The 16605-nt window shown below is 42.5% G+C and overlaps 1 protein-coding gene across 1 annotated transcript; it reads right to left on the reverse strand.

The window, feature by feature from the left end:
• Positions 1 to 15146: 15146 nt before the first annotated feature.
• Positions 15147 to 16103, reverse strand: LOC114709391 (olfactory receptor 2A12-like). Its single transcript, XM_028893230.2, has one exon. It carries the CDS (start codon positions 16092 to 16094, stop codon positions 15147 to 15149), a length of 948 nt encoding a protein of 315 aa, XP_028749063.1. The 5' UTR covers positions 16095 to 16103.
• Positions 16104 to 16605: the final 502 nt, after the last annotated feature.

Raw genomic sequence — 16605 nt, forward strand, 5'->3', positions numbered from 1 at the left:
TAAGCTAGAATAAGGGGAAAAAAAGAACCACTCAAAATATTTATAGAAAGAATCAGAAAAGCACAAACATAACAACAGATGCTCCGATGGAACAGCGAACAATATTTAAAGGGCATTTCACAAGGCAGCTGTCTAGCGAGCACTGATGAGGCTCAGGTCCTCAGCACCATTACTCATCTGGATATTGCAGGAGAACATCACAGTGCCAACGGCCACCTGCCTGTTTTCCATCTCACATCACCACACACCTACCAGCATGGCTACAGTAACAGATATCTAGTGTTGACGAGAGTAACTGGATCTGATGGGAGAGTAAATTAAAATGATCCCCTTAGTGTATGCCTGGCTGTGTTCCCTAACATTGAACACACTTAATGCATTTCTCAGCAATGCAAATGTCAACTACAATTCTGAAACAATGTGTAAACATGTAGGCACATAGACACATACACTTAAGGAAAGACATGTAAAGCATATTCCAAACACTGCTCAAAATAGTCCGAACTAAGGCACCACTCATGCTAATTAGTAAGACAGTGGTTAAGGGGGGAATTGCTTTTAGTGGGAGTGGAAATATAAACGAGACTTCAAGACATCCTTGGTCTTCTCTTCCCCTGTCCCCATCCCCTCCCCTGACTAGTCCACTGCTCATGACTCTCACAGCTGTCCTTCCTTTCAGCCCAGTTCAGGAGCCCATCATCTCTCCTGGCATCCTGATCACAGTCCCCATGCACTTATGCCCCTAAAATTTCCTCCTTCAATACAGCCTTATTTATGTTAATTTTAAAGTATTGTTCTCATACAATATACATAGATCATGTTCTTCCCCTCCTTCAACTTCTCTCAGATCCTCCCCACCCAACTTCATGTTCTTTCTCCTCCTTCTCTCTCAAGACAAAACAAACAACAAAAGTTTTTAAAAAGAAAATCAAAATAGAAATACTAAAACAAAACAAAACAAAAAATGTGGAGTCAGTTTCCTGTTGGCCAACTACTCCTGGCATGTGGCTTCCCCTGGAGGGTAACTCATACATACAGTGACATTCTATTGGAGAAAACTGATTTCCTCTTTCATAGCAGGTATCAGCTGCAAACCGCTTCTTCTTTAGGGGCAGATCTGTCCACTTCTTGTTCTCAGTACTGGACATTGGTCTGCATCGACATGTTCTTCATGTGACTGCTGAAATAGTTTTTCAAAGTTTTCATACCACTCCTGTCTGGCCCCTGTTGAAGCCTTTTACAAGTTCCCATGCCCTGACGTTTGAGGCGGGTGCACAGGCCATTCCTAAACCTCCTGCTCTGTGGAGACTCAGCCTCAGCACACAGCTGTCTCCTCCATCTCTTCTCCCTTCATTCACAAATCTCCATGCAAGCACATCTGCTATCCTGCAGGTCTCTGCCTCTCTCACACCTTAAGAAATCACCTAGCTTCTCACCATGGAGGAGGGACTACCACCTGCATTGTGTTGCCCACACTGTGGCCAGCAGCAGGACTCAGCTTGGCCAGGAAGCTACAACCTAACAAAGGGAGGATACATCCTGAATTTCTTATTCATTGCCAGTTATAATCTGAAGAATCCTAGAGGGGTCTGATATCAATTTTGAAACCAAACAACATAGACAAATTTGTCTTTTTCTTCTGTTAACTGAATTCCCACAGAACTAAGAAAGCATTCTCTCTGACAGAGCATGGCTGTGTGGGTGATATTCTAACATTTGGAATAACGAAAACAACTGGTATTTATTGAGTCATTTGTATATTCCAGCCATTGTTCTCCTAAATTTTACTTAACATTGCAACAGTTCACTGAGGGAAATATTCTTAACTGTGTGTTGTAGGTGAACATCTAAGCCCTAGAGAGGGAGGTTTGTTTCAGATTACAGGGCATGGGAGAAGTGTGGGTTTAGAGGTGTGTCCTCAGAGCCTGGCTCTCACTCACCTTCTCTGCTTCTGGCACACAGGCTCTGAAGTGGGGAGGAGAGGAAGGCAAAGTCTACACATTGTCCATCTAGTTGAGATTATTGAGACTCAGCACAGACCAGAGCCCTCCTAGGACAGAGCTGAATGACTATCCACAGACCAGCTCTCCTAGTGAGATTTCCCCTCCTGTCTGAATGTGGGAGACCCTGAGATGTACGGAAAGTAGAGGGATCCAAGGAGAAAGGATTTGAGGGGTGATTTCTACGGCATTGGGACACCATTTAATCACCACAGCCTGTCATTTCTCCCAGCCCAGTGGTCTCTGACTTTGCTTACAGTGTCCCACCAGGCCTGCTTGCCCAAGTCTGTAAGCTCAACATCACAAACAAAGACATCAGGATTGAGTTCCAAGCCAGAAAAGGCTACACATGGGAGTCCCAACCTAGGAAGCCAGCATCTGGAAGGTTGAGGATGAGGAGTCCAAGGAAATACTCAACTATATAGTGAGTTTAAGGCCAAACTAGGCTACAACAGACTTACACCCTCCAAAGGAAAAAATCAAAAACAAATCCTTGATTGCTCTGCCCAGAAAATGCATCAAGCTGTGTCTCCGTGGGGTGGGAAGCCTCCTTCAAAGACATTAACTGCTCTCTCAGGGATATGGATTTTTGCTTCACTTGAGACTTTTCAGCTCAGGACTCCAAATCCTTTATTTTTAAGCATGATTAGAAAGAAACAAACTCTCTGTAAATTTTTATTAAATTAATAAATAGAGAAACAAAAAGGAGTTGAGAAGAAAAGAAAAATGAGCAGTTGATGAGGGAAGAGGTCTGTGGAGTTTGAGATGAAGCACAGAGGACCTGAGATGGAGGACTTGACTAATTATTACCTCTAGACCCTTTTGTATGAACCTCACCCACAAGCCAAGCACCAGTGACCATCTTCCTACCTGTAAATCAGGGACTGTGTCACTGAGTGGCTATTATGAGTAAGTCCCATAAAGCAATTGAGTCCAGGGAGTTGGGTTTCTAGGCAGCTCAATCTCCAGAAATATTCCAAGGTGCTGTAGAGTTTGAGCGATGGAATATCTTGTTTCTTCTGCAAGTAGGCCAGCCCTGACTCCTGAAGATGGCACCTATAAAACCCTGCTTAACAAAGGCAAGCTCAGAAAACTTCACATCTTCCCATTGGGACCAAAGACTGAGGTTTTATGGCCCTGCCTCCTCTCTGAGCCTCCCCAGGAGAGCTGGGAAAAGACCATTTCTGTTCACAGTAGGGATGCTAAGATGATCCCTGGATGATGTCAACAAGAGCACTTCAGTGAGACCCTTGGGGGCAGAGCAGGAGGAAACAACTCTCAGGAGGAATGGTGACTTGTTGCCTTCTCTAGACAAATTGGGAATTAGAGCAGCTCAGAGAAGAGGAGGACAGACATAGTCACCTGAGACACAGGTCAGGGACTTAAGTTCTCATTCTGATTCCTCCTTTACAGCCCAAACTCTGAGCCCTGACACTCATGAGACCACGTTTGAGTCACACTCCTCTTCCTTCCTCAACTACCTTGGGGTAGATCACAGTCCTCTCTTCACTACAGTGTAGCACCTGAACACATTAGCTCTTGTGGAGTAATCTTTTTGTACACTGTGAAGATGTGTCACTCAGACTGAGGTAATGAAAAGCTGAATGGCCAGAGGTAGATAGGATTTTCAGGGCAGAGAGGGCACTAGGAAGGAAAAGGATGGAGATGCCAAGAGGTGGAGAACAAGCAAAACGTGCGGGAGGGGAGGTAACAGCCAGGACTCACTTGGCAGCATGTAGGTGAAAAGACATGGGTTAATTTAAGGTATAAGAGCTAGGTAGAAACAAGCCTAAGCCATAGGTATTGGCCAAGTTTTCATCATTAATAACCAGCCTCCAAGCCGTGACGTGGTAGCTGGCTGGCAGGACAGAGAAAGAGTTGCAACCGTTACCCAGACACTCTGGAGCTAAGGAAGAGTCAACAATGATGGAGGCTGGGAGGTGGCTGTGAGCAAAAGCGGGTTTGCTGCTCTTGTGGATCGCCCAACTTGGTTCCCAGCACCTACCATGGCAGCTCACAACCATCTCTATCTCCAGTTCTAGAGGATCTGGTGACCTCTGGTGGCCTCCCCAGGGACAAAGCATGCATGTGTTGTACATAGATATATATGTATAGGCAAAATATTGATACACATAAAAAACAGACAAAAAGAGTCAAGCATTACATACCAACATGGAAGTCAGCAGTGACATCCCATGACAGTAGAGTGAGAAAACTCTCTGAGGGGCTCATGTCTCTTAGATACATATCAGACTTAGGGTTCAAATATCAAGCTCTGGGTGTGCTCTCTTGAACTTGCTGTTTTTCTGCCTCAGTAGCCTCTTCTGTAAAATCCAATAGGAATCTCTTCCCTTCTAGGCTGGCTAGAGGAAAAATGTGATGATGTCAGCACCCTGCCACATGTTCTGACCAGTGTTCCACGACCTGGAATATCTCTCTCTCTCTCTCTCTCTCTCTCTCTCTCTCTCTCTCTCTCTCTCTCTCTCTCTCTCTATCTCTATCTCTATCTCTATCTCTATCTCTCTCTCCTTTCTGTCTATGTCTTATTTTCCAAAGGATTCAGAAGGAGAAGACTGAACTATAAAGTCTTCCTGCAGAGAGTGATTGATTGCCTTGCCAAGAATTTAGAATTTCTGTGAGCTGCTCCTTCAACACAGCCAACAGTAACAATTAATTTCAAAATGACTATTAAATAAATTGTACAGGAAACAAGGGCAGAGTGTCTAGGAATGTGGCTCAGCTGTATAGCACCCGAGTAAATAGAAGGCTCAAGGCTAGAGTTTGAGTTACGGCACTAATAAAAGTGAAGCAGCACAGGCTCTGAACTCTGCACAGCCTGGTGAGCACCTCATTGTCCTGTGCCCTGTGCTCCAGCAGTTGTTCACTGTGGCGCCTTCGCTGCTGGAAACAATGAGCAATGACAGTGATCTCAACCGCTGTTCAGAGGCCTGTGTGCCACCATGACACTGCCATGATGGGTGGACTTGCACCTTAGTAATTGGCCATCAGCACCAATCAGAAGCACTTGACACAGCCCTGACCCCTGCAGTGCTGTTACTCAGCCTTGTCCCACAGCTCTGACCCCAACTCTTCCCACTCCTGCTCTTGGTCCTCATCAGCTCTGGAGAGGCAGTGGAGTCCAGGCAGAGGTTCTTCTCCACCAGGATAGATAAGATAATTAGACAGGTTCAGAGAGGAGCAGACAGAACCCACTGAGTGCCACATGCAGAATAACACAGCCACCCTGACTCTGTTGTTTTTAGTCATAGAGATTTTATTATAGATCCATGGAAGAGCGGTCAAGAGGGGACACACATGCACACACACACACACACACACACACACACACACACACAATTTGAGTTAGACATAGATGTTGGCAACATGGCAGAAAATAGTCACATGATAGGGACAAATCTTGGAAAAAGTCCAAAGTCCCACAGAAGGCATCTTTGCGATCTTTCAAAGGAAAAAGACACAGAAGTAAAAGTACAATGGAGTTGGGGGAATATTACACCTTTTTGAGTGAGGACATAAAAAGGAAGGCAGACATATCCAATCCTCATGGCTGACACAAGGGACTGCATACCCTGTTTTTTTAAAATGACTGCAGCTACAGGAGATTGCCAAGAATGGTCCTGCATGCCCATTGCACAGATAATGTGCAATGACTCAGAAAATCTTACTATTTGGCAAAGGTCATCCAACTAGTGAATGGCAGAACCAGCTCCAGGGCCTAACCACTTGCCTCTGGGGTGAGGCTGAATCTGCCATGTCTATCACATACTTGATTGTGTGAGTTCAAGCTAATGGGTGTACCTGGGCTCTAACAAAAACACTCCTGCTGTTCAGAACTGGACCTACACCATAGTGGTCATGGGAACACCCCAGAGGTCAGCATGAAGAAAAAGTCAATCTCTAGAGATGTCATTCTACATCAGAAGGACTCACAGTCCTAAAGGAGAAGATAGTGAGCTTGGAGAAAGGAAAACTCAGCCATTCTACAGCTCTCTCATCCAGGGACTCCTTAATTGGGCCCCAGCTGACAATGCCTTATTAATGGACCATGTGAGAATTGCCTCATTTGGTAAAATGAGTAGTTCAAAAGGTTTTGTTGTTTTTGTATCTGAAAAGGAAGTGAAGATGACCATGACAATCAGTGAGAGGATGGCCAGGGAAAGGGTTGACAGGTGTCTTCAGAGAATGCCATACAATCCACTTAATTCTTCATATCTTGTCCTCTTGAGGACACCTTTCATGAGAATTCACATGAGACAGAATCATCTTCACATTTTTTCTCATTTCCAAGAAGGCTACCCACAGATCTTTCCACACTCATTCTATCCAATTTTACAATTATATTCCATGGATGTTCATGACCATGTAACCATGGGCCACAATGCACTCATCAATATCGAATGTTACCTGGAAGACATTTCTCCTTCCAAACCAAAGGAACAATAAATGTGTGGACAGTGTTTTATCCTCTGGAAGGGTTTCTCCCGACCACTGTCTTCAGGCACGTCCTGAAACAGAACACAGTGCTCTGCTGTCCACTTTCAGGTTTGACAGTATGTCACACAGAACCATGTGTAATCAGCACGAGTTTGCTGTTCCTCCTCAACCCACCGTAGGGAACTGCCTATGGGGACCACAGGCTCAGGCTGTGAAAGGGGAGTAGCCAGAGTAGACCACCTTGGCCATTTCCTCATGTAACCTACTTGTGCCTTCATGAACTGCTAGAGATATCTGTGTGTGCACTTTGACATTTGATAATGACAGATTTGACACAGCACACTGGGTATCCAGGTAATTATGAGCATCAGTGAAAAAACAGAATGATATAAGAAAACAAAAGCATTTTATCCATTAAATATATCCATTAAATGGATAAATATATAAAATATATATCAATAGATTATATATATACATATATAAGCACTGGGTTCACATGGTTATTTGAAGACATGTGGTTCATGTTTCAGAAGAACATATTAATAAGATGTCAGTACATATTAAACAGATACACAGATTCAACAAGCCTCTATCATATTCCTAGCATAGTTACTCTTTTGAAATTGCCAAATGGATCCTAAAGTTCAGTGGGAAGTGCAAAGGACTAGGAAGAGGCCTGTGATGGTTTAATAAGGATGGTCTCATAGGCTCTTATATTTGAATGCTTAGTCACTAGGGAGTGGAACCCTTTGGAAGGATTAGAAGGATTAGGAGGCAAGACCTTTTTGGAGGAAGTGTGTCACTGGAGGTGGGCTTTGAGATTTCAAAATCTCATGCCTAGTCCAGTGTCTCTCTGCCTGAGAATCAGGATGTAGCTTTCAGCTACTGCTCCATTTCCATGAGTGTTGCCATACCCCTGCCATGATGATGGACTAAACCTCTGAAGCTGTAAGCAAGCTGCCAATCACATGCTTTCCTCTATAAGAGTTGTGGTGGCCATGGTGACTCCTCAGACAAGTTCAAACAATGTTGTAAAAGAAGAACAAAATGCAAGAACTCATATTTCCCACTTTTGAAATCATCCACACAGCCACTGAAAACAAAAGAAGAATGACACCCGTCTGGGATTGACATAGAATTTAATGGACTAGGATTGTCACTCCAGACCCAAACACTAAACTGTATTGACTGAAAATTTCAGTTAAAGACATAAAGATCATTTGATAATATTTTCTAAAAATGTGAATGAGACACATGGATATCCTCGTGAAAAAGAATGCAATTGGCCACAGTCATACAGGTTTTAAGCAGTATAAGTCTCTGTGTTTACTTTGTTGGGTTTGAGTGGCTGTGGAACTGGCAGGTGACAAAGATTTGTCCTGACTGTGGGCAAGGCAGGAAAAGTCTAGCAACAAACGGTGCCCAACGAGTTGGCAAGAGTTTCCCTTAAAACCTGAGAAAAGATTCTAAAACGGAGCTAAAAATAGCTTCCTAATTGTCTCTCTCAAATGAGCGGCAGCTTGCTGGTTTGAGCTACTTGTGGGTTCCTGGTGTGCATGCTCGACCTGTAGTATGGCGGGAATGAGGCCTCTGCAAGTGGCACATTAAGCTGCATGGTGGATTTAGCCTTTGCTAGTACAAAACAAAAAAAAGAGGTTTCTGGGTTACACGATGCTTGGATAAAAGCATAGACCCATGATAGCTCTCAGAGCTGGCGGTAAACTACCACCACCATGTTGGGAAGCTGAGGTGGGCTAGGCAGCAGCCATAGCACCTTTTCAGTCTTACAAATGCTGCAGTTTAAAGCAATAGATTCACAATAAGACAGATTCAGATCTCATAGTTTACAATGTGTATAAAATATACGTACAAGTTTACATTCCCACCAACAGTGGAGGAGTGTTCCCTTTGCTCCACATCCTCTCCAACATTGACTGTCATTGGTGTTTTTGATCGTAGCCATTCTGACAGGTGTAAGGTGGTATATCTCAGAGTTGTTTTGATTTGCATTTCTCTGATGATTAAGGATGTTGAGCATTTCTTTAAATGTCTTTCAGCCATTTGTAGTTCTTGTTTTGTGAATTCTCTGTTTAGCTCTTTAGCCCATTTTTTAATTGGACTGTTCAATATTTTGATGTCTAGTTTCTTGTGTTCTTTATATACTGTGGAGATCAATCCTCTGTCAGATGTGGGGTTGGTGAAGATCTTTTCCCATTCTGTTGGCTGTCTTTTTGTATTATTGACTGTGTCTTTTGCCCTGCAAAAGCTTCTCAATTTTGAGAGGTCCAATTTCTTAATTGTTGTGCTCAGGGTCTGTGCTGTTGGTGTTTTATTTAGGAAATGGTCTCCGGTGCCAATGCATTCAAGAGTGCTTCCTACTTTCTTTTCTGTTAAGTTTAGTGTAACTGGATTTATGTTCAGGTCTTTGATCCACTTGGACTTGAGTTTTGTGCATGGTGACAGATATGGATCTATTTGTAATCTTTTACATATTGACATCCAGTTATGCTAGCACCATTTGTTGAAGATACTTTCTTTTTTCCATTGTATAGTTTTGGCTCCTTTGTCAAGAACCAGGTGTTCATATGTGCATGGATTAAAGTCAGGGTCTTCAATTCGATAACATTGGTCCGTATATTGGTATTTATACCAGTAGCAAGCTGTTTTTATTACTATAGCTCTATAGTAGAGTTTGAGTTCAGGGATGGTGATGCCTCCAAAGGTTGCTTTATCGTATAGGATTCTTTTAGCTATCCTGGGTCTTTTGTTTTTCCATATGAAGTTGAGTATTTTTCTTTCCAAGTCTGTGAAGAATTGTGTTGGGATTTTGATGGGGATTGCATTGAATCTGTAGATTGCTTTTGGTAAGATTGCCATTTTTATTATGTTAATCCTACCTATCCATGAGCATGGGCGAGCCTTCCATTTTCTGATATCTTCTTCAATTTTTTTCTTTAGAGATTTAAAGAGATTTAAAGTTCTTATCAAAAAAGTCCTTCACTTGTTTAGTTAGTGTTATCCCAAGGTATTTTATATTATTTGTGGCTATTATAAAGGGTGATGTTTCTCTGACTTCTTTCTCAGCCCTTTTATCATTTATGTATAGGAGGGCTACTGATTTTTTTGAGTTGATCTTGTATCCTGCCACTTTACTGAAGGAGTTTACCAGCTGTAGGAGTTCCCTGGTAGAGGTTTTTGGGGTCACTTAGTTATACTATCATATCATCTGCAAATAGTGAAAGTTTGACTTCTTCCTTGCCAATTTGTATCCCTTTGATTTATCCAGAAAATTGTCCATTTCTTCCTGGTTTTCCATTTTTGTGGAGTACAGGTTTTTGAAGTAGATCTGTTGATTCTCTGGATTTTCCTTGTTGTCTGTTGTTATGTCTCCCTTTTCATTTCTGATTTTGTGAATTTGGGTGCTCTCTCTTTGCCTTTTGGTTAATTTGGCTAGGGGTTTGTTTATCTTGTTGATTTTTTTCAAAGAACCAACTCTGTTTCTTTGATTTTTTGTATTATTCTCTTGTTTTCTATTTTGTTGATTTCAGCCCTCAATTTGATTATTTCCTGGCATCTATTTCTCCTGGGTGAGTTTGTTTCTTTTTGTTCTAGAGCTTTCAGTTGTGCCGTTAATTCAATGGTATGGGATTGCTCCATCTTCTTTATGTATGCATTTAGAGCCACGAATTTTCCTCTTAGCACTGCTTTCATAGTGTCCCATAAGTTTGGGTATGTTGTACTTCAATTTCATTGAATTCTAAGAAATCTTTAATTTCTTTCTTTATTTCTTCCTTGACCCATTGATGTTTCTGGTGGGCATTATTCAGTTTCCATGAGTTTGTGGGTTTTCTATATTTTCTGTTGTTGTTGAGGTCTAACTTTAAGGCATGGTGGTCTGAAAAGTTACAGGAGGTTATTCCAATTTTTTTGTATCTGTTGAGATTTGTTTTGTGTCCAAGCATGTGGTCAATTTTTGAGAAGGTTCCATGGGGTGCTGAGAAGAAGGTATATTCTTTTATGTTAGGATGGAATGTTCTGTAGATATCTATTAAGTCCATTTGAGTCATAACATCTGTTAGGGCCTTTATTTCTTTGTTAAGTTTCAGTGTGGTAGATCTGTCTTTTGGTGAGAGTGGTGTGTTAAAATCTCCCACTACTAATGTGTGGGGTTTGATGTGTATTTTAAACTTTAGTAGTGTTTCTTTTATGAATGTGGGTACTTTTGTATTTGGAGCATAAATGTTTAGAATCGAGACTTCATCTTGGTGGATTTTTCCTATGATAAATATGTAATGCCCATCCTGATCTCTTTTGATTAATTTTAGTTTGAAGTCTATTTCATTAGATATTAGGATAGCTACACCAGCTTGTTTCTTAGGTCCATTTGCTTGGAAAGCCTTTTCCCAGCCCTTTACTCAGAGGTAGTGTCTGTCTTTGAAGTTAAGGTGTGTTTCTTGTATGCAGCAGATGGGTGGGTCCTGTTTTCTTATCCATTCTGTTAGCCTGTGTCTTTTTATAGGTGAGTTGAGACCATTGATATTGATGGATATTAATGACCAGTGATTGTTAATTCCTGTTATTTTTTGTGGTTGTATTGTGTTGTCCTTCTTTGGTGTATGTTGGTGTGGGATTATCTATTGCTTGATTTTTCATGAATGTGTTTAGCTTCTTTGGTTGGATATTCCCTTCTAGTGCTTTCTGTAGGGCTGGGTTTGTGGACAGGTATTGATTAAATCTGGTTTTATCCTGGAATATTTTGTTTACTCCGCCTATGGTAATTGAGAGTTTTGCTGGGTATAATAGTCTGGGTTGGCATCCGTGGTCTCTTAGTGTCTGCATAAGATTTGTCCATGACCTTCTAGCTTTCATAGTCTCTATTGAGAAGTCTGGTGTTATTCTGATGGGTTTGCCTTTATATGTTACTTGGTCTTTTTCCTTTGTGGCTCTTAATATTTTTTCTTTGTTCTGTGTGCTTAGTGTTTTGATTATTATATGGCGAGGGGACTTTTTTTTTTTTTTTTTTTGGATCCAGCCTATTCGGTGTTCTGTAAACTTCTTGTATCTCATAGGTATTTCTTTCTTTAGGTTAGGAAAGTTTTCTTCTATGATTTTGTTGAATATATTTTCTGTGCCTTGAGTAGTATTCTTCTCCTTCTTCTATCCCTATTACTCTTAGGTTTGGTTTTTTCATGGTGTCCCAAATTTCCTGGACGTTTTGTGTTATGACTTTTTTGTCTTTAGTGTTTTCTTTGACTGACGAATCTATTTTCTCTATTGTGTCTTCAGTGTCAGAGATTCTCTGTTCCATCTCTTGCAAACAGTTGGTTATGCTTGTTTCCGTAGTTCCTGTTCCTTTAGTCAGGATTTCTATTTCCAGCATTCCCTCAGCATGTGTTTTCTTTATTGTCTCAAATTCATTTTTCAGATCTTGGAATGTTTCTTTCATCTGTTTAATTGCTTTTTCTTGGCTTTCTTTGATTGCTTCCCATTTTTTTCGGTTTTTCTTCCATTTCTTTAAGAGAGTTTTTTATTTCCTCTTTAATGGAGTTTTTCATTTCCTCTTTAAGGGAAGTTTTTATTTCCTCTTTAAGGGAGTTTTTCATTTCCTCTTTAAGGGAATTTTTTATTTCCTCTTTAAGGGAATAGTTTTATTTCTTCTTTAACGGACTCTATCATCTTCTTAAAGTCATTTTTAGGATTGATTTCTTCTGTTTCTTCTGTCTTGGTATGTTCAGGTCTTGCAGGTGTAGAATCACTACATTCTGATGTTGCCATATAGGTCTTTATGTTGTTGCCTGTATTTTTGCACTGACGTCTACTCATCTCTTCCTCTGCTCGGTGCAGGTGGTGTCTGTGTCTGAGAGTACCTCTCTTGTTCTAATTTTTAGTCTTGGTTCAGTAGGAGTTCTTGGTTAAATTGGCGCTATTGGGCTGTTTCTTCAGGGGCAGCTGATCTCAGTTGGTGAAGTATATACTTATGATTCTGGTGATCTGGTTTGGTGGCTAGGCAGGGCCTTCTGTGTTCCCAGGTCATGTTTTGTTCATTCGTCAACTCCTCAGCTGATCTTGTTTCTTCAGACTTCAAACTGTAGGCATCTGAATCCTCTCCCAGATGGATTTCAGCTGAGCGGGGTAGTCTCACCAACACCTCCAAGTTGTTGGGTTTCGCAGGATCAGCAGCTGGGCCCTGGATTGTCCTCAGTTGGAGTGTTCAGATTTGTTCTGGTTCTGTCCCACGGAGATAGCCTCTTCCCCCGGTGCTGGGGTTAGAGGAGTCACTGTTCCAAGCTGCGTCTGCTTGTCTCCATTGCTGGGTCTGTCTGCCCCTGCGGGCCGCTGCTGGGCCTGTATGTCTCTGCCAGCTGCCGCCGCTGGCCTACCTACCTCTGCTTGTCACTGCTGCTGGGCCTGTCTATCTCTGCGGGCCACCGCCGGGCCTGTATGTCTCTGCCGGTTGCCTCCGGGCCTGTATGACCCTGTTGGCCTCCGTCGCCGGGCCCGTCTACCTCTGCGGGCCACCGCCCCGGGCCTACCTGCATCTGCTTCTCTCCACTGCCGGGCCTGTCTTTTTTAAAATTCACATTCACAACCTGAGTCCCCTGGAAGTCCCAGCATTTGATCCCACCTCTTCCCAGTCATGCCTTCTTAAGGCCACCCCTATATTGAAGGTTATCGTCCTTCAGAGAACAGCACTCCTCCAATCAGCATCTCAGTATCCTTATGGACATGGCCTCTGACCTATCCTATAATTGATCTCTGCCTCTCCTGCATACTGTACATGACTACAGGGACCTTCCTCCAGTGTGTGTGTGAGAGAGAGAAGTGGGGGGTAGTGATGGGGTGTGTGTTTTAGTGTATAGCCCTGGCTGACTGGCCTGGAATGTTGTATGCAGACTAGGTTGGCCTCAAAGTCTTAGAGATCAGCCTGTCTCTGTCTCCATAGTGCTGGGATGCACAGCACAACTCCCAGCAGCCCTCAGTTCTTTGAATAAGGGGAAGTCATTTCATAAATTGAAGCTTATCCTTACTTCTCCTGTTCTTTCCATAGCTGGCTCCTTCTATCCACGAGCATCAGCTACATATCAGTTCTTTAAAGTCAAGACCTTACTTGTTCACTCTTCATAATCACATTTCTGTCCTCCATTTTTCTCCATCAAAGAACCCTGTCTGTTCACTTAGGAAACTGCATCCCCAGTTTTAAACACCTAATTTGATGTCTGTTTCCAGCTCATTTCTTGTTGCTGGTGGAAACAATGTTAACCTTGGGTTTACTTTATAAATCTGTCAGCTCAGAGATCTATAGTAAAATAGGTTAAGGAGAAGTGCCCATGTAAGTCCACTTTGAAGACTAAAGCAGCTGAAGTCTGGAGTCTGCAGGGCATGGCAATAGCAAAGATCACATTCACTCAAGAAAAATCAAGCTTGCCTACTGCTGGACTTTTGTCTTTTTGTTCCATCTGGGCTCCCAGCCTATAAAAAGTGCCACCTATACGCAGGAAAGAACTTCCCCCTTGGTTGACTGATCCACATGCCCAACATCTGTGGAAACACCACAAAGGCACACTGAGAAATGTGCTTACAAATTTTCTCAGTGTCTCTCAACCCAATGACCTCAGAGGTCAGGGGGCAGCATGAGCAGGATCTACTGAGCGTTCTCTTCTTCTTCTTCCTCGCTGTTGATAGTTACCTTTGTACTGTGTTCCCACGGGGGAGAGGGCAGAGAGACAGACAGAGAATGCCAGAGTCCAAATATGCTTTGGAAACAAAGTCAAGGTGTTAATTTTATTGATTAATAAAGTGAGATTGAAGACCAAAGTCATTCATGTACTAACCAAGTCAGCAAGGTTGAGAGGAGAACTCAGGTCCACTAACGTCAAGGCTTGTGTCTTTTATAATACAATGTATAGTTCCTAAATTTACTGACAAAACATATTGAATTCATGCATAAAGTCACATCTCTAAATGGCACAAGTTAGGCACACTGTGGGCTTAATTTTAGTGTTGGCAACATGTACTATTTATATATACTACTTTGTTTATATTGCTTGACACTCAACAGTTTCCATTACCATGTCACTTACACAAAACATGGTCAATGTTTCTCATTGTTGTCATGGATGATACTGGTTTCTGTGGTACAATCATAAGTACCATTATTTCTGTTATTTCCTGCCTGTGGTAGAGAAACTACATGTACCAGACCATTCCATGTGATTCCAATTGCTTCTAGGTGGGAAGAAAATATTACTGAGTGGTTTGCCATTGGGGTTCACCACACAACTTGTGGAAATCAATGGAATGGATGTAAACAATATGTCACTTTTGAGAAGCAGTGAGTCATCATGAGTTTTGTGCATGTTCCTTTCTTTTGTTATAGAAGGTGTAGTCCTCATAACAGCTAATGCTTCAGGGTGAACGTGAGAGAACAGAAGGTCACTCCTAACCTACAGCTAACAAACAACATGAGCAAAACATGAATGTTTGCAGTTATAATCCACAAAGATTATTGAGGTTTTTGGTGCTGTATCTTAGTTTAGCCCGTTAACTAAAACAGATAACTTGGTTTCACAGTGGTTTGTCTATCTACCAAGTACTATGTTGGTTCAAATGCACAGTCCAGTTACATAAATAAAGACACTGTTCCTTTCTTAAATAGTGAATAATCTACTCCAGCTTCTCCTAAATCCTAGTTCAGAAGTCCACCCTAGCATGCCCCATCACCTTCAGAAATGCCCTCTTGATGTCTTTATTCCGAAGACTGTAGACTATGGGATTGAGCAAAGCTGTGAAGGCATTGTAAAAGAGTGAGATCTGCTTGTCTCGCTCAGGGGAGTAGCTGGAGTTGGGCCTCATGTAGATGTACGAGGCTGGACCATAGAAGAATGTGACCACAGTCAGGTGGGAGGCACAGGTAGAGAAAGCCTTGCAGCGGGCTTGGGTGGACTTGATCTTGAGAATAGCCTTGGCAATACGAATGTAGGAGGCCACAATGAGGGAAATGGGAGTAACAACCACAAAAACACTCAAGACCAGGTCCACTATCTCAATGATGTGGGTATCCATGCAAGCTAGGCTACGCACTGAAGGACCTTCACAGAAGTAGTGGTTGACCCTGTTGGGCCCACAATATGGCAGACTCATGGTGAAGAAAGTATGTAACAAAGCAGAGAGGAAACCACAGACCCAAGTCCCAGCTGCCAACTGTATGCACAGTCCCCAGTTGAGGATGACAGTATACCGCAGTGGGTAGCAAATGGCCACATATCTGTCATAAGCCATGACAACAAACAAGGTGCATTCAGTTATACCCAGGGCACTAAACACAAACATCTGCATCCAGCATCCAGCAAAAGAGATGGTCTGAGAGTGAGCAAGAAGATGCACTAACATCTGGGGCATGGTGGTGGTGACATAGCCCATATCCAACAGGGCAAGTATACAGAGGAAGAAGTACATGGGAGTGTGCAGCTGTGTGTCCAGGCAGATCAGCATGATGATGAGCCCATTGCCCAGGACTGAGCATAGGTAGATGAGAAGGAATACAACAAAGAGGATGCTGTTGGTCGTGGAGTCACTGGAGAAGCCAAGCAGGATAAATTCAGAAACCCAGCTTTGGTTCTGCCCTGGAATCATCCACATGGTGGGGCCTGTAAGAGAATCACATTCATTTATGTGTCACCTGACACATGGCAGCTATAGAGGGAGAAAGGGAAGATACAGGCTGGTGACATGGCTCAGAGGTTAGAAACACTGACAGCTGATCCAGGGAACCAGCTAGTTCAGAGCAGTCTGTGCCTCCAGTTCCAGGGGATCTGACTCTCCTGTCCCCTCTACAGGCAAGAAATGCACATGGTGCACAAACATGTATGTAGGCAAAAACTCATACACATAAAATAAAAATGATACTTTTTAATTAAGAAAAGAAAGGCTGGGGTGTGAATTCTGAGCACACTGTTCAGTTTCTGTGCACACTTCTCAAGTTGTTGAACCTCCCAATGCCTCAGTCTCTTCATCTATCAAATGAGGCTGATGACATTCATGTCTCAGGACTATGATGAGTGTCTAATCCATCTCACAGGACTCCTAGAAAGACCATGTAATTCATGACATGTCGTATGCAGTCTCAAAGTCTCATTACACTTCTGGGAAG

This window comes from Peromyscus leucopus, chromosome 2, assembly GCF_004664715.2.
Source record: "Peromyscus leucopus breed LL Stock chromosome 2, UCI_PerLeu_2.1, whole genome shotgun sequence".
Classification (NCBI taxonomy): domain Eukaryota; kingdom Metazoa; phylum Chordata; class Mammalia; order Rodentia; family Cricetidae; genus Peromyscus; species Peromyscus leucopus.